The sequence below is a fragment of the Coregonus lavaretus genome, assembly GCF_964263955.1.
Source record: "Coregonus lavaretus genome assembly, contig: HAP1_SCAFFOLD_1214, whole genome shotgun sequence".
Taxonomy (NCBI): domain Eukaryota; kingdom Metazoa; phylum Chordata; class Actinopteri; order Salmoniformes; family Salmonidae; genus Coregonus; species Coregonus lavaretus.
The window spans coordinates 82,079-102,991 of record NW_028164952.1 but is presented as its reverse complement, the minus strand read 5'-3'; the positions used below and the strand labels follow the sequence as shown (position 1 = coordinate 102,991).

General features: G+C 45.3%; 1 protein-coding gene across 2 annotated transcripts in view; it reads right to left on the bottom strand.

Annotated features, from left to right (window-relative positions):
* Nucleotides 1–20,502, bottom strand: part of LOC311116431 (ras-related protein Rap-2a-like) — a 34,915-nt gene extending 14,413 nt beyond the window's left edge. Inside the window, exons 1-2 of one of the 2 annotated variants that reach the window (XM_084191521.1) lie at nucleotides 20,313–20,502; nucleotides 19,620–19,990 (exon numbers count right to left, since the gene is read on the bottom strand). In XM_084191521.1, the coding sequence (XP_084047647.1) occupies nucleotides 19,620–19,933 (314 nt within the window). In that variant the 5' untranslated portion in view covers nucleotides 19,934–19,990; nucleotides 20,313–20,502. Of the gene's footprint in view, nucleotides 1–19,619 lie in introns of both variants that reach the window. The other variant, XM_084191520.1, reaches the window with a different exon arrangement.
* Between the last annotated feature and the right edge of the window lie 411 nt (nucleotides 20,503–20,913).

The window sequence follows — 20,913 nt, the reverse complement described above, 5'->3', positions numbered from 1 at the left end:
GGTCCGGGTTGGTTAAGAAGGTTACTGTACCAGTCACCATGATTACACAGGAGACGCATGTTGAGCAGATCACTTTTTTGATTGAGTCTCCTGCTTACCCTGTAGTCTTAGGTATTCCGGGGTTAGCCCTTCACAACTCCAATTTTTCATGGCCACAGAGGGTTCTTACGGGGTGGTTGTGTGAGTGTCCGGGTAGGTGTCTAGGTGTTTCCGTTGGTGCGACCATGGTGGAAAGTCCAGACGGTACCCCCACCGTGCGCATTCCCCCTGAATACCATGACCTGGCGCTCGCGTTTTCCAAGACGCAAGTGACTAAATTACCACCTCATCGGGAGGGGGATTGGGCGATAAACCTTCGGGTAGACGCTGTACCTCCCAGCAGTCATGTGTATCCCCTGTCGCAGGCTGAAACGGAGACTATGGAAACATACGTCACAGAGTCCCTGCGCCAGGGGTATATACGTCCCTCCACTTCACCCGCTTCCTCGAGTTTCTTCTTTGTGAAGAAGAAAGATGGCGGTTTACGCCCGTGCATTGATTATCGACCACTGAATAAGGTGACGGTACAATTTAGTTATCCTCTTCCCCTCATTCCTTCAGTGATTGAGTCAATGCATGGGGCCCGTTTTTTCACCAAATTAGCGCTCAGGAGTGCCTACAACCTGGTGCGTATTCGGGAAGGGGATGAGTGGAAAACAGCATTCAGCACAACCTCGGGGCATTATGAATACCTGGTGATGCCCTACGGTTTGATGAATGCTCCATCCGTTTTCCAGTCCTTTGTGAACGAGATGTTTCGGGACATGCTTGGTCGCGGTGTGGTGGTCTACATCGATGACATCCTGGTGTATTCCGCTACGCGCGCCGAGCATGTGTCCCTGGTTCGCAAGGTACTGGTCCGACTGCTGGAAAATGATATTTATGCCAAGGCAGCTAAGTGTGAGTTTTTCCAGCAGTCAATCTCCTTCCTCGGATACCGCATTACTACCACAGGTGTGGAGATGGAGGGAGATCGCATTTCAGCCGTGCGTCATTGGCCAACTCCAACCATGGTGAAGGAGGTGCAGCACTTCCTTGGCTTTGCCAACTACTATCTGAGGTTTATTCGGGGCTTTGGCAAGGTCGCAGCTCCCATTACCTCCTTGTTGAAGGGTGGGCCGTCCCGGCTCCGCTGGTCTGCTGAGGCTGATTTGGCCTTCAGTAGATTGCGGGGTCTGTTCACTTCAGCCCCGGTACTGGCTCACCCCGATCCATCACTACCATTTGTAGTGGAGGTGGATGCGTCCGAGGTAGGGATAGGCACTGTCTTATCCCAACGCTCGGGCACACCACCCAAGCTCCGCCCCTGTGCCTTCTTTTCGAAGAAGCTCAGCTCGGCGGAGCAGAACTACGGCGTTGGTGATCAGGAGCTGCTGGCTGTTGTCCGAGCTTTGACGGTGTGGAGGCATTGGCTCGAAGGGGCGAAACACCCTTTCCTCGTCTGGACAGACCACCGTAACCTGGAGTACATTCGGGCAGCGAGGAGGCTGAATCCTCGCCAGGCCAGGTGGGCCCTCTTCTTCACCCGGTTTGATTTCACACTCTCACACATTCCGGGTATGAAGAACGTGAAGGCAGACGCACTGTCTTGGCTGTATGACACAGAGGAGAGGCCCAGAGACAACACCCCCATACTCCCGGCCTCATGCATTGTGGCGCCGGTAGTATGGGCGATGGACGCGGATATAGCGCAGGCATTACGCACAAATCCATCTCAACCGCAGTGTCCGGCTGCAGTATGTGCCTGCGCTTATCCGTGATCGTCTGATCTACTGGGCACACACGTCACCCTCCTCTGGTCATCCAGGTATCGGTCGTACAATGCGCTGCCTGACCGAGAAGTACTGGTGGCCTACCTTGGCTAAGGACGTGAGGGTGTATGTTTCCTCCTGCTCAGTGTTTATTTTTTTATTTTTTTTATTTCACCTTTATTTAACCAGGTAAACCAGTTGAGAACAAGTTCTCATTTACAACTGCGACCTGGCCAAGATAAAGCAAAGCAGTGCGATAAAAACAACAACACAGAGTTACATATGGGGTAAAACAAAACAAAGTCAAAAATACAACAGAAATACATATATATACAGTGTGTGCAAATGTAGCAAGTTATAGAGGTAAGGCAATAAATAGGCTATAGTGCAAAATAATTACAATTAGTATTAACACTGGAATGATAGATGTGTAAGAGATGATGTGCAAATAGAGATAGTGGGGTACAAATGAGCAAAATAAATAACAATATAGGGATGAGGTAGTTGGGCGGGCTAATTTCAGATGGGCTGTGTACAGGTGCAGTGATCGGTAAGGTGCTCTGACAACTGATGCTTAAAGTTAGTGAGGGAGATAAGTGTCTCCAGCTTCAGAGATTTTTGCAATTTGTTCCAATCATTGGCAGCAGAGAACTGGAAGGAATTGCGGCCAAAGGAGGTGTTGGCTTTGGGGATGACCAGTGAGATATACCTGCTGGAGCGCAGACTACGGGTGGGTGTTGCTATGGTGACCAATGAGCTAAGATAAGGCGGGGATTTGCCTAGCAGTGATTTATAGATGGCCTGGAGCCAGTGGGTTTGGCGGAGAGAGTTCTGAGCGTATTCTGCCCATGGCAGGAACACCGACCACTCCCCCGGCCCGTCCTGACAGTAGGTCCGCAGGAACCTACCCACATCTTGATTCACCCTTTCTACCTGCCCTTTACTCTCGGGGTGAAATCCAGAGGTCAGGCTGACCGAGACCCCCAGACGTTCCATGAACGCCTTCCAGACTCTAGACGTGAACTGGGGACCTCGGTCGGACACTATATCCTCTGGTACCCCGTAGTGCGCCCAGAGTAAGGCACATAGGCACCTCCCAGTGGGTAAGCTACAACCTTTTCCAGTTCCACAACGACCATGGTCTCACCTTAGTATTGCTTTTCTTACTGATCTTCCCCTCTCCCAAGGTAACACCACTATCCTTGGTCGTTGTGGATCACTTTTCGAAGTCCTGCCGCCTTCTTCCTCTGCCCGGTCTCCCCACGGCCCTACAAACTGCGGAGGCTCTGTTTACTCATGTCTTCCGGCACTACGGGGTACCAGAGGTTTCTTTAAAGCTGCAATATGTAACTTTTTGTGTGAGTCGACCAAATTCACATAGAAATGTGTCTTATAGATCTGTCATTCTCATTTAAAGAAAGTCTGAGAAGCGGCAGATATGTTCTATGTGCGCTATTTCTATGCTTCCCGTTTCTAAGTTTAGTTTCTGCATCTTTTACTTTCGGTTTTGTACCTGCAAATTCAATATTTTGGGTTATGGAAAATACAGTACCAGTCAAAAGTTTGGACACACCTACTCATTCCAGGGTTTTCCTTTATTTGTACAATTTTCTACATTGTAGAATAATAGTGAAGACATCAAAACTATGAAATAACACATATGGAATTATGTAGTAACCAAAAAAGTGTTAAACAAATCAAAATATATTTTCTATTATTTCTTAGTTTTGATGTTTCACTATTATTCTACAATGTAGAAAATAGTAAAAATAAAGAAAAACACTTGAGGTACTGGTACTGTATATTTCACAGCAGTTTAGATGGTACAATGATTCTGTACACTATACTTACTTGTTTTGCCACATAAACTGAAATTAGGCTAACTATTAGAATTTTAGCAACCAGCAAATGGCTAAGCGATTTCTGCATAGTGCATTTTTAACTCACATGGTAGTCCTTGTGTGTTTTTTTGTTGTTGTTTTTTAAATAATATTTTCTACTATTTATATACACTACCGGTCAAAAGTTTTAGAACACCTACTCATTGTAGAATAATAGTGGAGACATCAAAAGTATGAAATAACACATATGGAATCATGTAGTTTTTTTTCAACAAATCAAAATAAATTTTATATTTGAGATTCTTCAAATAGCCACCCTTTGCCTTGATGACAGCTTTGCACACTCTTGGCATTCTATCAACCAGCTTCATGAGGTAGTCACCTGGAATGCATTTAAATTAACAAGTGTGCCTTGTTAAAAGTTAATTTGTGGAATTTCTTTCATTCTTAATGCATTTGAGCCAATCAGTTGTGTTGTGACAAGGTAGGGGGGTATACAGAAGATAGCCCTATTTGGTAAAAGACCAAGTCCATATTATGGCAAGAACAGCTCAAATAAGAAAAGAGAAACAACAGTCCATCATTACTTTAAGACATGAAGGTCAGTCAATCCGGAAAATTTCAAGAACTTTGAACGTTTCTTCAAGTGCAGTCGCAAAAACCATCAAGCACTATGATGAAACTGGCTCTCATGAGGACCGCCTCAGGAATGGAAGACCCAGAGTTACCTCTGCTACAGAAGATACGTTCATTAGAGTTACCAGCCTCAGAAATTGCAGTCCAAATGCATGCTTCACAGAGTTCAAGTAACAGACACATCTCAACATCAACTGTTTAGAGGAGACTGTGTGAATCAGGCCTTCATGATCGAATTGCTGCAAAGAAACCACTACTAAAGGACACCAATAAGAAGAAGAGACTTACTTGGGCCAAGAAACACGAGCAATGGACATTAGACCAGTGGAAATGTGTCCTTTGGTCTGGAGTCCAAATTGGAGATTTTTGGTTCCAACGGCCGTGTCTTTGTGAGACGCGGTGTGGGTGAACGGATGATCTCCGCATGTGTATTTCCCACCGTAAAGCATGGAGGAGGAGGTGTTATGGTGTGGGGGTGCTTTGCTGGTGACACTGTCTGTGATTTATTTAGAATTCAAGGCACACTTAACCAGCATGGCTACCACAGCATTCTGCAGCGATACGCCATCCCATCTGGTTTGGGCTTAGTGGGACTATCATTTGTTTTTCAACAGGACAATGACCCAACACACCTCCAGGCTGTGTAAGGGCTATTTTACAAAGAAGGAGAGTGATGGAGTGCTGCATCAGATGACCTGGCCTCCACAATCCTCAACCAAATTGAGATGGTTTGGGATGAGTCAGACCGCAGAGTGAAGGAAAAGCAGCCAACAAGTGCTCAGCATATGTGGGAACTCCTTCAAGACTGTTGGAAAAGCATTCCAGGTGAAGCTGGTTGAGTGAATACCAAGAGTTTGCAAAGCTGTCATCAAGGCAAAGGGTGGCTATTTGAAGAATCTCAAATATAACATATATTTTGATTTGTTTAACACTTTTTGGGTTCCTACATGATTCCAATAGTGTTATTTCATTGTTTTGATGTCTTCACTATTATTCTACAATGTAAAATATTGAAAAGCCGTTGAATGAGTAGGTGTTCTAAAACTTTTGACCGGTAGTGTATATCTATATTATTATTATCACTGCATTGTTGGTAAAGAGCTCTCAAGGTAAGAATTTCACTGTACTGTTTTACACCTGTTGTATCCTGTGCACGTGGCAAATAAACATCGAAACTTGAACTAAGCAAACGAAGAACGGTCATTTAAGAGTTGTTGGCCATGAAGTAGATATGAAATGTGATCCTTGCAACTGCTGAAGTATAGGTTCGGAACACCTTTATGGAGTGATGTTAGTTCCAAATTAAATTTCTCAATTTATGTTGGTACTAATATCACTCCATAAACGTTGCTGGTTATACCATATGTAGCAACACAACAAGAACACCTTTGTGTTTTTGAAAGGCATTTCCATTCTTTGTTTCGCCTGAAGGAGTGTCAGCCTTATGGCTACCTGCTCCCTTATCCACCACACCTACACCAGCTTCCTAAAGCACAGTCCAATTACACTAATGACTGCAGAGCACGCACCCTCTCCAGCACAATGCCCCCCAAACCTTGAGCTGCTGTTGTTTCATTGTGCTCATCTGTCGTTAATTAAAGGTGCAATCTGGGATATTTGCATGCAATTTTTTTGCAGGCAAGATATTTGCAGGAAATGTTTGATCATTAAAATTAATGGGTCAGTGCAGTCAAATTCGTGATTTTTCTGTGTTTTATATATACACTACCGTACAAACGTTTGGGGTCACTTAGAAATGACCTTGTTTTCGAAAGAAAAGCAATTTTTTTGTCCATTAAAATAACATCAAATTGATCAGAAATGCATTGTAGACATTGTTAATGATGTAAATGGCTATTGTAGCTGGAAACGGCTGATTTTTTATGGAATATCTACATAGGCGTACAGAGGCCCATTATCAGCAACCATCAATCCTGTGTTCCAATGGCACGTTGTGTTTGCTAATCCAAGTTTATAATTTTAAAAGGCTAATTGATCATTAGAAAACCCTTTTGCAATTATTATGTTAGCACAGCTGAAAACTGTTGTGCTGATTAAAGAAGCAATAAAACTGGCCTTCTTGAGACTAGTTGAGTATCTGGAGCATCAGCAATTGTGGGTTCGATTATAGGCTCAAAATGGCCAGAAACAAATAACTTTCTTCTGAAACTCGTAAGTCTATTCTTGTTCTGAGAAATTAAGGCTATTCCATGCGAGAAATTGCCAAGAAACTGAAGATCTCGTACAACGCTGTGTACTACTCTCTTCACAGAACAGCGCAACTGGCTCTAACCAGAATAGAAAGAGGAGTGGGAGGCCCCGGTGCACAACTGAGCAAGAGGACAAATACATTAGAGTGTCTAGTTTGAGAAACAGGCGCCTCACAGGTCCTCAACTGGCAGCTTCATTAAATAGTACCCGCAAAACACCAGTCTCAACGTCAACAGTGAAGAGGTGACTCCGGGATGCTGATCTTTTAGGCAGAGTTGCAAAGAAAAAGCCATATCTCAGACTGCCCATCTAATCTTTTCTTTTAATTGGCCAGTCTGAGATATGGCTTTTTTTCCCATTTAAAAATCAGCCGTTTCCAGCTACAATAGCCATTTACAACATTAACAATCTCTACACTGTATTTCTGATCAATTTGATGTTATTTTAATGGACAAAAAAATTGCTTTTCTTTCGAAAACAATAACATTTCTAAGTGACCCCAAACTTTTGAACTGTAGTGTATTTTCACACTATGATGTTGGAATAATAATGTGAAATTGAAACTATGATGATAATACCTTTTTTAGTGTAAGAGCTGTTTAAAAGACTGCCTGAAATTTCAGCTTGTTTTGCATGGGTGCAGTTTTGGCCTGCCTGGTGACATCAAGTTAATAGACCAATAACAAATTAGAGTTTCAAACCCTTCTGCCAATAACAGCTAGTTTTCAGGTTACATATCCCTCCCATTAGGCTCCTCCAATTAGGTCCCTCACTCAGACCTATCCCATACAGTCCTAGCAAAATTCTTGCTTAAGAAATTGCTTTTTGCTCAGAAGCTATTTTTTTTTATTTTTGATCATTTCAATTGAAAACAATCACAGTAAGGTACTTAATTGTTACCCAGAAATTATTTGATATTGAGATAGAAACGGCTGCATTGGACCTTTAATGATATATCCCCATTGATTCTTGAAAAATATAACTGCAGTTGGGTTGAAACACAAATACCAGATTGTGGCTTTAACATTGCAACTGTCCCAATGCTGTAGCCTTATGGTGGCTAAGCTAACATACAGTAGTTACAGTGGGGGAAAAAAGTATTTAGTCAGCCACCAATTGTGCAAGTTCTCCCACTTAAAAAGATGAGAGAGGCCTGTAATTTTCATCATAGGTACACGTCAACTATGACAGACAAAATGAGAAAAATAAATCCAGAAAAACACATTGTAGGATTTTTTATGAATTTATTTGCAAATTATGGTGGAAAATAAGTATTTGGTCAATAACAAAAGTTTCTCAATACTTTGTTATATACCCTTTGTTGGCAATGACACAGGTCAAACGTTTTCTGTAAGTCTTCACAAGGTTTTCACACACTGTTGCTGGTATTTTGGCCCATTCCTCCATGCAGATCTCCTCTAGAGCAGTGATGTTTTGGGGCTGTCGCTGGGCAACACGGACTTTCAACACCCTCCAAAGATTTTCTATGGGGTTGAGATCTGGAGACTGGCTAGGCCACTCCAGGACCTTGAAATGCTTCTTACGAAGCCACTCCTTCGTTGCCCGGGCGGTGTGTTTGGGATCATTGTCATGCTGAAAGACCCAGCCACGTTTCATCTTCAATGCCCTTGTTGATGGAAGGAGGTTTTCACTCAAAATCTCACGATACATGGCCCCATTCATTCTTTCCTTTACACGGATCAGTCGTCCTGGTCCCTTTGCAGAAAAACAGCCCCAAAGCATGATGTTTCCACCCCCATGCTTCACAGTAGGTATGGTGTTCTTTGAATGCAACTCAGCATTCTTTGTCCTCCAAACACGACGAGTTGAGTTTTTACCAAAATAGAACCATATGACATTCTCCCAATCCTCTTCTGGATCATCCAAATGCACTCTAGCAAACTTCAGACGGGCCTGGACATGTACTGGCTTAAGCAGGGGGACACGTCTGGCACTGCAGGATTTGAGTCCCTGGCAGCGTAGTGTGTTACTGATGGTAGGCTTTGTTACTTTGGTCCCAGCTCTCTGCAGGTCATTCACTAGGTCCCCCCGTGTGGTTCTGGGATTATTGCTCACCGTTCTTGTGATCATTTTGACCCCACGGGGTGAGATCTTGCGTGGAGCCCCAGATCGAGGGAGATTATCAGTGGTCTTGTATGTCTTCCATTTCCTAATAATTGCTCCCACAGTTGATTTATTCAAACCAAGCTGCTTACCTATTGCAGATTCAGTCTTCCCAGCCTGGTGCAGGTCTACAATTTTGTTTCTGGTGTCCTTTGACAGCTCTTTGGTCTTGGCCATAGTGGAGTTTGGAGTGTGACTGTTTGAGGTTGTGGACAGGTGTCTTTTATACTGATAACAAGTTCAAACAGGTGCCATTAATACAGGTAACGAGTGGAGGACAGAGGAGCCTCTTAAAGAAGAAGTTACAGGTCTGTGAGAGCCAGAAATCTTGCTTGTTTGTAGGTGACCAAATACTTATTTTCCACCATAATTTGCAAATAAATTCATAAAAAATCCTACAATGTGATTTTCTGGAGAAAAAAAATCTCAGTTTGTCTGTCATAGTTTATGTGTACCTATGATGACAATTACAGGCCTCTCTCATCTTTTTAAGTGGGAGAACTTGCACAATTGGTGGCTGACTAAATACTTTTTTCCCCCACTGTAGATAGATGTTCATTTTGAGTACTGAAGGAGAGCTAGGGAAAAGAATAACAAAACGGATGTGGAGTCCCAAGAGATGCTGTGATGACGGACTTCCCACGCTGTGCTGCTGCTGCTGGGCTGTGTATGTGTGCGTGTGTGTGTCTGCGCGTGTGGGGGAGGGAGTCATTCTGCTTATAACTTATAAAAACTAAACACAACACAACAAAAGGCCACATAGTTTTTGACAACAAAAATAAATAGGGCAAATCAGTGAATTCAACATGAACCATAACAGTAACTTCAACTAAATAATGTTCCTTGCTGTAACTTTAAAGCTCAATGGCAAACCGGGGAATGAGGCCTAAGAAATGGGTCTACATTGTGATAATTTTCAAATTGAGCCCAGTACTTCTAAAACATAGCTACCAGTATTGGTTTGTATTCCATTTCATAGCCTATATGTTTATGTTCTTTAAATCATGGTGACCATTACCCATTTTTTATTTTTATTTTTATTTTATCCAGATAGACTTACAATATTGAGTGCATACATTTTCATACTGGTCCCCCGTTTGAATCGAACCCACAACCCTGGTGTTGCAAGCTCCATGCTCTACCAACTGAGCCACGCAGGACCTTGTGGGCACCAAACATTTTGCTACGGTGTGCCTAATGAACACCACCACCACCCTGTTGAGCCAGGATGTGGGTTTAACGTCCACCTCAGAACTTCAGTCAGAGGTCCCTCCTGGGAAATGTAGTTTGAGACCACACCCCATTGCACAAATGACTACACTTAACAGCCCGTGTTGTTCCTCTCTTGCTATTAAACACAGCATCAGTGCAGCGTGAAACCCAATCTGAAGTGCTTTGAAAACCCAGCTTCTAGGTCGATCGACTCATCCTTCACATTCATGCGAGGAAATCGTTAAGATCAAGTTGGAGCACAGCCAGGTTGGATTTCCGAAACAACAATATACACGATACAGTAATTTATTTGGTTATTTTGTGGGTGCCGTAACAAGAGCTGAAGGTACATACACACACACACACACACACACACACACACAAAGCCCAAATGACCTCACTCTTGGATCTCCAGCTAGTTCATAGGATTCCGCTGCCAGGAGTCAAACGTGGCTTTAGGTTATGTGCCTTCTCACTAATGGAGGACTGATGTTTCCTTGGCTTCCAACTCCAACACAATCCCAAGTTGTGATGAGTGAGGATATAGTGCACTTCTGCTCGCTGGCTCAGCAATAATGGGTTTTGTGAGGCAGTAAAATTAATGTAAAGCCACTTTCTGGAGTTAGCTAATTTGAGTAGGGTGAAGTTGCCCCTAGACGCTGATCTTGGCTCAGTTTAGCATTTTCCCTACTAATGGTTAAGGTTAGGTCTGTGGGAGGGGAAGCTGATCCTAGATCTGTATCTAGAGGAAATTTCACCCCGGATCTAGGTAATGTATGCCAGGAGGAGCACTGTGCATCTTAGTAATGACAGGCAGGACAATAGAAGCTAAACCAAGCTAAACCAACCCGAGCTGTCCTGGGATGGCCAGTAAAGTACGGTTCGCATTGGGTTGGCCCTATAGAGTGAATCAGGCATCTGTTTGCCACTTCATCGTCTCACTTGTTCCAACTAACAGAGCGAAACTCTTGACCATGTGATCTGAGCAGGACAAGTTATTGCCAATAACTAGGACCTGTAGTTTTTCCTGGGCTTTTCTCTAGACCTCCGTGTCTAACATCTCTGGTTACAAAGATACAGTACTTCCTAACTGAGTTGACAGGGAGGAGGGAAACTGCTATTCTGGACCTGGTCTGCATTGTAATAGAGATGACCTACAGTGCCTTCAGAAAGTATTCACACCCTTTGACTTTTTCCACATTTTGTTGTGTTACAGGCTGAATTTTAAATGTATTACATTTTGATTATTATTATTATTGTGTCCTCGTGTAAATAGCCTGTTTTTTTTTGTTGTGTCTTTTTTCGTATATATTTCTCTATCTCACTTTCCATCCTTAACTAAATATACTTTCCTGCAACCCGCCACACCCATTGTGGAACGGATTCTATTATTTCTTAATTCCTTTTATCAAGAACCCACGGATGAAACTAGCCAGCTAGCCAGCTAACTAGCTACTTGCTATTAGCTATTGCTATTAGCCACCGTTAGCGGTCTTCACCACTGTCCGTGGCCTGCACTACCTACCAGCCAGCTCTAGCCTGGACAATTATCGGCCAGTCTGCACAGCGTGCTATCGACCCAGAGCATTTCTGATTTTCTGCCGGAATCACTGAATCACTGGACCTTAACACCGGATCATCACAACTAGCTAGCTGCAACCAAATATATGTTGTTGTTGGCTAATCACCACTAATCACCACTTGTCCCAAAGCTTGCACCAGTTAGCCTTGAGCTAGCCTCGAGCCAGGCCCATCTCCCGGCTATCCACCTCTCTGTCAACCGGACGGGACCTCCTAGTGTCGACACAGAGCCCCACCGATCCATCACGACTGGTCTGCCAACATAATCATCTGATGTGGTTTCAACAGGCTTCCCGTTGCGACGACCACGAAGATCCATCTGCTAGCACCGGCCCGCTAGCACGCGCAATCAACAGCCGTGCCTCCTGCTCACCTGTGCTGTAGGTGCCTACGAACTGCTCCCGGACTTACCTATTGCTGTTCACTGGACCTTATGATCACTCAGCTACACATCTGATGCCCGCTGGACTGTTCCTTTACACGGTACCCCATCCTGTTTTATCTGTTTAGCTTCAGCCCAAACTTTCGTCACCATTACCAGTTATTGTCTTAGCCCTCTCGAATAACACCTGTGATTGCGTTATGCCTCTCTCCCATGTCAATATGCCTAGCCTATTGCTGTTTGGGTTAGTTGTTATTTTACTATTTCACTGTAAAGCCCCCAGTCCCGCTCAACCTGCCTCAGATAGCTTCTTTGTCCCACCCCCCATACACACGGAGACCGGCTCAATCGGTACCTCCAGTGATGCTATCTCTTTCATCGTTACCCAATGCTTAGGTGTACTTGTCACACCCTGGCTCTGGGACTCATTATGTTGAGCCAGGGTGTGTTCATTTCTATGTGTGTATTTCTGTGTTGGTGTTCATTCTAGTTTGTTGTATTCTATGTTTGCCTGAGTGACTCCCAATCAGAGGCAACGAGTGTCAGCTGTTGGCTGGTTGTCTCTGATTGGGAGCCATATTTAACTGTATGTTTTCCCTTTGTGGTTGTGGGTTTTTGTTCCGTGTTCGGTCATTGATACCGTGGACGTCACGAGTTGTGTTTTGTTTTGTATTTTGATGCTTTAACTAATTAAAGTATGTTTGTTCATCACGCTGCGCCTTGGTCTACTCCTTACCTCGATCGTTACAGAAAAACCCACCATGCAACGACCAAGCAGCGTGTCCAGGGGCAGCCCTTGGGGTGGACATGGGAGGAAGCGCCGGGAAAGGCCCTGGCGAAAGAGGAGCAGCGTGTCCAGGAGCAGGCAGCCTGGACATGGGAGGAGATATTGGACGGTAAAGGGTCCTGGACTTGGGGGGAAATCCTGCCGGGATGGATCGCCGGCCATGGAGTGAGACAGTGGAGAGGCGACGGAGAGAGGAGCAACGGCGTGATCAGGGTCGTCGTCGGACGGTCGTGAGGCAACCCCAGACATTTTTTAGGGGGGGGCACACGGCATGGACGACGGGGCTGACAGAGGAGAAAAGGGGGCAGATCCAGAAGGCCACCAGGCCAGGGGTTCACCGCCCTGTACGTCCTGTGCGGATGCCTCACACAGAGTGTGTGAGGGTAGGCATTCAGCCAGGACGGGTGGTGGCCCCTCTTCACTCCAGGCCTCCTATCCGTCTCCACAGCCCGGTTCGGCCTGTCCCTGCTCCACGCACCAAGCCTACGGTGTGCGTTGCCAGCCCAGCCCGGCCTGTCTCTGCTCCACGCACCAAGCCTACGGTGTGCGTCGCCAGCCCAGTCCGGCCTGTCCCTGCTCCACGCACCAAGCCTACGGTGTGCGTCGACAGCCCAGCCCGGCCTGTTCCTGCTCCACGCACCAAGCCTACGGTGTGCGTCGCCAGCCCGACCCGGCCTGTTCCTGCCACTCGCACCAAACCTACGGTGCGCGTCGCCAGCCCGGTCCGGCCTGTTCCTGCCACCCGCACCAAGTCTACGGTGCACGTCGCCAGCCCGGTCCGGCCTGTTCCTGCCACCCGCACCAAGTCTACGGTGCGCGTCGCCAGCCCGACCCGGCCTGTTCCTGCCACTCACACCAAACCTACGGTGCGCGTCGCCAGCCCGGTCCGGCCTGTTCCTGCCACCCGCACCAAGTCTACGGTGCGCGTCGCCAGCCCGACCCGGCCTGTTCCTGCCACCCGCACCAAGTCTACGGTGCGCGTCGCCAGCCCGACCCGGCCTGTTCCTGCCACTCGCACCAAACCTACGGTGCGCGTCGCCAGCCCGACCCGGCCTGTTCCTGCCACCCGCACCAAGTCTACGGTGCGCGTCGCCAGCCCGACCCGGCCTGTTCCTGCCACTCGCACCAAACCTACGGTGCGCGTCGCCAGCCCGGTCCGGCCTGTTCCTGCCACTCGCACTAAGCCAGGGGTGCGAGAAGTCAGCCTGGTAAGGCCCGTTCCTTCTCCACGCACCAAGCCAGGGGTGCGAGTCGTCAGCCTGGTAAGGCCCGTTCCTCCTCCACGCACCAAGCCAGGGGTGCGCGTCGTCAGCCTGGTAAGGCCCGTTCCTCCTCCACGCACCAAGCCAGGGGTGCGAGTCGACAGCCTGGTAAGGATCGCTCCTGTTAAGTCCAGTCCTGCTCCAGCCGGCGGGGCCAGACTGGACCAGGGGCACTATGGGGGGTGTATTGGAGGGTGGTGGTCAAGGCCGGAGCCAGAACCGCCACCGAGGAGGTATGCCCGCCCAGCCCTCCCCTGGTTTGTTTAGTTGAGGCGCGGTCGCAGTCCGCGCCTTTAGGGGGGGGTACTGTCACACCCTGGCTCTGGGACTCATTATGTTGAGCCAGGGTGTGTTCATTTCTATGTGTGTATTTCTGTGTTGGTGTTCATTCTAGTTTGTTGTATTCTATGTTTGCCTGAGTGACTCCCAATCAGAGGCAACGAGTGTCAGCTGTTGGCTGGTTGTCTCTGATTGGGAGCCATATTTAACTGTATGTTTTCCCTTTGTGGTTGTGGGTTTTTGTTCCGTGTTCGGTCATTGATACCGTGGACGTCACGAGTCGTGTTTTGTTTTGTATTTTGATGCTTTAACTAATTAAAGTATGTTTGTTCATCACGCTGCGCCTTGGTCTACTCCTTACCTCGATCGTTACAGTACTACCACTGTACTCATACCTTTCCATATCCTTGTCTGTACATAATGCCCTGAATCTATTCTACAATGCCCGGAAATCTGCACCGTTTATTCTCTGTACCCAACGCACTAGAAGACCAGTTCTTAAAGCCTTTAGCCGTATACTTATTCTATTCCTCCTCTGTTCCTCTGGTAATGTAGAGGTTAACCCAGGCCCTGTAGCCCCCAGTATCACTCCTACTCCCCAGGCGCTATCATTTGTTGACTTCTGTAACCGTAAAAGCCTTGGTTTCTTGCATGTTAACATCAGAAGCCTCCTCCCCAAGTTTGAGTTATTCACTGCGTTAGCACACTCTGCCAACCCTTATGTTCTAGCAGTGTCTGAATCCTGGCTTAGGAAGGCCACCAAAAATTCAGAAATGTCCATCCCGAACTACAACATTTTCCGTCTAGATAGAACTGCCAAAGGGGGCGGAGTTGCAATCTACTGTAGAGATAGCCTGCAGAGCTCTATCATACTATCCAGGTCTGTGCCCAAACAGTTTGAGCTCCTACTTCTAAAAATCCACCTCCAAAAATAGGTCTCTCACTGTTGCCGCTTGCTACAGCCCCCCCTCAGCCCCCAGTTGTGCCCTGGACACCATATGTGAATTGCTTGCCCCCATCTATCCTCAGAGTTCGTACTGCTTGGTGACCTAAACTGGGATATTCTTAACACCCCGGCCGTCCTACAATCTAAACTAGATGCCCTCAATCTCACACTAATTATCAAGGAACCTACCAGGTACAACCCTAAATCCGTAAACATGGGCACCCTCATAGATATCATACTGACTAATTTACCCTCTAAATACACCTCCGCTGTCTTCAACCAGGATCTCAGCGATCACTGCATCATTGCCTGGGTCCGTAATGGGTCCGCGGTCAAACGACCCTAAAACACTTTAGCGAGCAGGCCTTTCTAATTGACCTGGCCCGGGTATCCTGGATGGATATTGACCTCATTCCGTCAGTAGAGGATGCCTGGATGTTCTTCAAAAGTGCTTTCCTCTCCATCTTAAATAAGCATGCCCCATTCAAAAAATTCAGAACTAAGAACAGATATAGCCCCTGGTTCACCCCAGACTTGACTGCCCTTGACCAGCACAAAAACATCCTGTGGCGTACTGCATTAGCATCGAACAGCCCCGCGATATGCAACTTTTAATGGAAGTCAGGAACCAATATACACAATCAGTTAGGAAAGCAAAGGCTAGCTTTTTCTAACAGAAATTTGCATCCTGTAGCACTAACTCCAAAAAGTTTTGGGACACTGTAAAGTCCACGGAGACATCTGGCCCTTCATGGTATACATCTGGCCCTTCATTGGACACCAACGAGCTTCAATGCCATACAACACTCCTTCTGTGGCCTCCAACTGCTCTTAAACGCTAGTAAAACTAAATGCATGCTCTTCAATCGAACGCTGCTTGCACCCGCCTGCCCGACTAGAATCACTACTTTCGGTGGGTCTGACTTAGAATATGTAGACAACTACAAATACCTAGGTGTCTGGTTAGACCGTAAACTCTCCTTCCAGACTCACATTAAGCATCTCCAATCCAAAGTTAAATCTAGAATCGGCTTCCAACAAAGCCTCCTTCACTCATGCTGCTAAACATGCCCTCATAAAACTTACTATCCTACCGATCCTTGACTTCGGCGATGTCATTTACAAAATAGCTTCCAACACTCAACTCAGCAAATTGGATGTAGACTATCACAGTGCCATCCGTTTTGTCACCAAAGCCCCATATACTACCCACCATTGTGACCTGTACGCTCTCGTTGGCTGGCCCTCACTACATATTTGTCGCCAAACCCACTGGCTCCAGGTCATCTATGAATCACTTCTAGGCAAATCCCCGCCTTATCTTAGCTCATTGGTCACCATAGCAACACCCACCCGTAGTATGCGCTCCAGCAGGTATATCTCACTGGTCATCCCCAAAGCCAACACCTCCTTTGGCCGCCATTCCTTCCAGTTCTCTGCTGCAAATGACTGGAACGAACTGCAAAAATCTCTGAAGCTGGAGACACTTATCTCCCTCATTAACTTTAAGCATCAGTTGTCAGAGCAGCTTACTGATCACCGTACCTGTACACAGCCCATCTGTAATTAGCCCACCCAACTACCTCATCCCCATATTGTTATATACATTGTTATTTATTTTGCTCATTTGCACCCCAGTATCTCTATTTGCACATCATCTTCTGCACATCTATCACTCCAGTGTTAATACTAAATTGTAATTATTTTGCACTATGGCCTATTTATTGCCTTACCTCCATAACCTACTACATTTGCACACACTGTATATAGATTTTCTATTGTGTTATTGACTGTACGTTTTTGTTTATTCCATATGTAACTCTGTTGTTGTTTTTATCGCACTGCTTTGCTTTATCTTGGCAGTTGTAAATGAGAACTTGTTCTCAACTGGCTTACCTGGTTAAATAAAGGTCTACACACAATATCCCATAATGTCAAAGTGGAATTTCGTTTTTAGAATTTTTTACAAATTAATACAAAATGAAAAGCTAAAATGTCTTGAGTCAATAAGTATTTAACCCCTTTGTAATGACAAGCCTTAATAAGTTCAGGAGTAAATATTTGCTTAACAAGTCACATAATATGTTTTCCAAATGCCTCGCAAAGAACAGCACCGATTGGTAGATGGGTAAAATAAAAAATCATACAGACACTGAATATCCCTTTGAGCATGGTGAAGATATTAATTAGGCTTTGGATGGTGTATTAAAACACCCAGTCACTACAAAGATACAGGGAAGGAAGGAAACCGCACAGGGATTTTACCATGAGGCCAATGATGATTTTAAAACGGTTACAGAGCTTAACGGCTATGATAGTAGAAAACTGAGAATGGAACAACATCATTGTAGTTACTCCATAATACTAACCTAAATGACAGAGTGAAAAGAAGGAAGCCTGTACAGAATACAAATATTCCAAAACATGCTTCCTGTTTGCAACAAGGCACTAAAGTAATAGTGTGAAAAATGTGCCAAAGAAATGAACTTTTTGTCCTGAATACAAAGCGTTATGTTTGGGGTTAATCCAACACATCACTGAGTACCACTCTTCATATTTTCAAGCATGGTGGTTGCTGCATCATGGTATGGGTATGCTTGTCATCGGCAAGGACTGGAGAGTTATTTAGGATAAAAAGAAATGGAATGGAGCTAAGCATAGGCAAAATCTGATAGGAAAACCTGGTTCAGTCTGCTTTCCAACAGACACTGGGAGATTAATTCACCTTCCAGCAACTACAATGATGTTGTTCCATGCTCTTCCTCCCGGACTGCCCGTTCCATGATCTCGTTGACAACTCCGTTGTGTCCTCCTCCCAGAGTGCAAAAAACCTTGGCGTGACCCTGGACAACACCCTGTCGTTCTCCGCTAACATCAAGGCGGTGACCCGATCCTGTAGGTTCATGCTCTACAACATTCGGAGAGTACGACCCTGCCTTACACAGGAAGCGGCACAGGTCCTAATCCAGGCACTTGTCATCTCCCGTCTGGATTACTGCAACTCGCTGTTGGCTGGGCTCCCTGCCTGTGCCATTAATCCCCTACAACTCATCCAGAATGCCGCAGCCCGTCTGGTGTTCAACCTTCCCAAGTTCTCTCACGTCACCCCGCTCCTCCGCACACTCCACTGGCTTCCAGTTGAAGCTTGCATCTGCTACAAGACCATGGTGCTTGCCTACGGAGCTGTGAGGGGAACGGCACCTCCGTACCTTCAGGCTCTGATCAGTCCCTACACCCAAACGAGGGCATTGCGTTCATCCACCTCTGGCCTGCTGGCCCCCCTACCTCTGCGGAAGCACAGTTCCCGCTCAGCCCAGTCAAAACTGTTTGCTGCTCTGGCACCCCAATGGTGGAACAAGCTCCCTCACAATGCCAGGACAGGGGAGTCACTCACCACCTTCCGGAGACACTTGAAACCCTACCTCTTTAAGGAATACCTGGGAGATAGGATAAAGTAATCCTTCTACCCCCCCCCCCCCCCCCCCCCCCAAAAAAATAAAAAAATGTAAAGTGGTTATCCCACTGGCTATAAGGTGAATGCACCAATTTGTAAGTCGCTCTGGATAAGAGCGTCGGCTAAATGACGTAAATGTAATGTAAATGTAAGCAAGACAATAACCTAAAACACAAAACCAAATCTACACTGGAGTTGCTTACCAAGAGGACATTGAATGTTCCCGAGTGGCCTAGTTACAGTTTTGACTTAAAACCTATGCCAATACTTGAAAATGACTGTCTAGCAATGATCAACAACCAACTTCACAGAGCTTGAAGAATGTTAAAAAGAAAAATTGTCAAATATTGCACAATACAGGTGTGCAAAGCTCTTAGACTTACCCCAAAAGACTCACAGCTGTAATTGCTACCAAAGGTGTTTATAACATGTAATGACTCAGGGGTGTGATTAATTATCTAATCAAGATATGTTAGTGTTTTGTTTTTCATTAATACATTTTAAAAAATCGAATTTTTCTTCCACTTTGACATTGCAGCGTATTTTGTGTAGATCATTGACAAAAAAGACAATTAAATCCATTTGAATCCCACTTTGTAACAGAACAAAATGTTGAAAAAGTCAAATGGTGTGAATACTTTCTGAAGGCACTGTATGTGGGACAACCTGACCAGTTCAGGTTTCGTATGGGTTCTCCATCTGGCTAGAAGTCCAACATCAAACCTAAGGGCTTCTGGGTAATAGAGTAAAGGTGAAGCACAGCTGGACTTTCATGACTAACACATGACCTGGATGAATCAGATAATATCTCCTCAAAGAGCAGAGGAAGCTTGTTTGGTTTCACATGTCCAATATAAATCTAAGCAGATGTGGGCCCAGCCCTGCTCAAGTATGTTCGATCCAAAGGAATCAAATCATGCTCACACACACACATACTAATTTGCAATTAGTAGTGGAATAAACTAGAGTAATTACTAGACCATTAGAATTTACTACAATATAGCCTATATTCACTGATTTCAATAGGGCCGTAGGCCATGACTCTGATCATGTTCCAAATTAACTTTCAATCTAGTGACACAGTCAGGGAATTAATATCAAACTCAGAAATCACCTTTTAACTCTGATGATCTGATCTCTCATTGGCTTGATGTCTTGGAAACTCTGTTGGTTGACCAGACTGTAGACTAGTATGAAGCCCTGGCCGTTCTTGATGTAAAGGTCTCTCATAGAAGCAAACTGCTCTGTCCCAGCAGTGTCCAGAATCTCCAGCACCGACGGGGAGGAATCCACCTCGATCTCCTTTCGATAAAAATCTTCAATTGTCGGGTCATACTTCTCTATGAAGGTTCCGGTCACAAATTGCACGGTGAGAGCAGACTTGCCGACACCTCCGCTGCCGAGGACCACGACTTTATACTCACGCATTGCCCCACTGATGCCGTCAAGGATGATTAGAATAATTTGTCAAAATGCCACTGCCTCCTGCCGACATCAAAGCAATTAAATAGGCTAATCTAAAGTAATAACATTTTATAGAATGTCCATATCATAACACAAAATAGCCTACGACAATTGATGGGACATTATAATAACTAATAACTTCATTACAGAAAACCCCACATTAATAATCTAAGAGAAAAAAAGGAAAAAAACATATGCATTTGAGTTCGACTATCTATAGCCTGATTTGTTCATAATTTCAGACCATGGTTAAAAACTTGCTTCAGTTCTGCATGCCTTCTTCAGGAATCCTTTGGAGACTCCAGAATGATTTACGCAGAGGGAAAACATAGTTTTGAAATACCTTGCTGGAAAGGTTAGGCTGGCATATGTAGTACATTCCGAATTGCATCACTCTATGTCCACCACTTATGCCTTTCTGACATTCTTCAGTCGCCATTCTCGCGGGTGGTGACAAAATATCTCGTCTCTCATCGGTGTCCGTAGGCCTTTATGCGATCTGTCTCCCATCTCAATGACGACCACACCTGAAACAATATAATATGCCTACTCTCTCTTATGGAAAGAGGCTAACAGACGAATGGAGCTTTTCATTGGTTACGTCCCACTTTAAGCCTCGCCCACATGTTGTACGTCAGGTTGTATCAGATACTTTTTCTTGAAAACAATAGTCTGTACAATAGTGACATCTTCAGACAGAACAGAATCAAGTATGCCTATCTGGTACCAACCCGGATGCTTTTTATATGGTAACTGCTCCTCACCTAACGAAACAAGGGAGACCAAGAACCAGTCATGTGTGATCATGGGAAATCAGCAAATTGTATCACAAATAGCGATAAAAAAAAAAGTGCTTAAACAATGATTCACTGTTAATTTGTATCTGCCCTAATCTATTCAAATACATCAATTTCAACATGAACAAAGGGAAAATATTCAAGTTA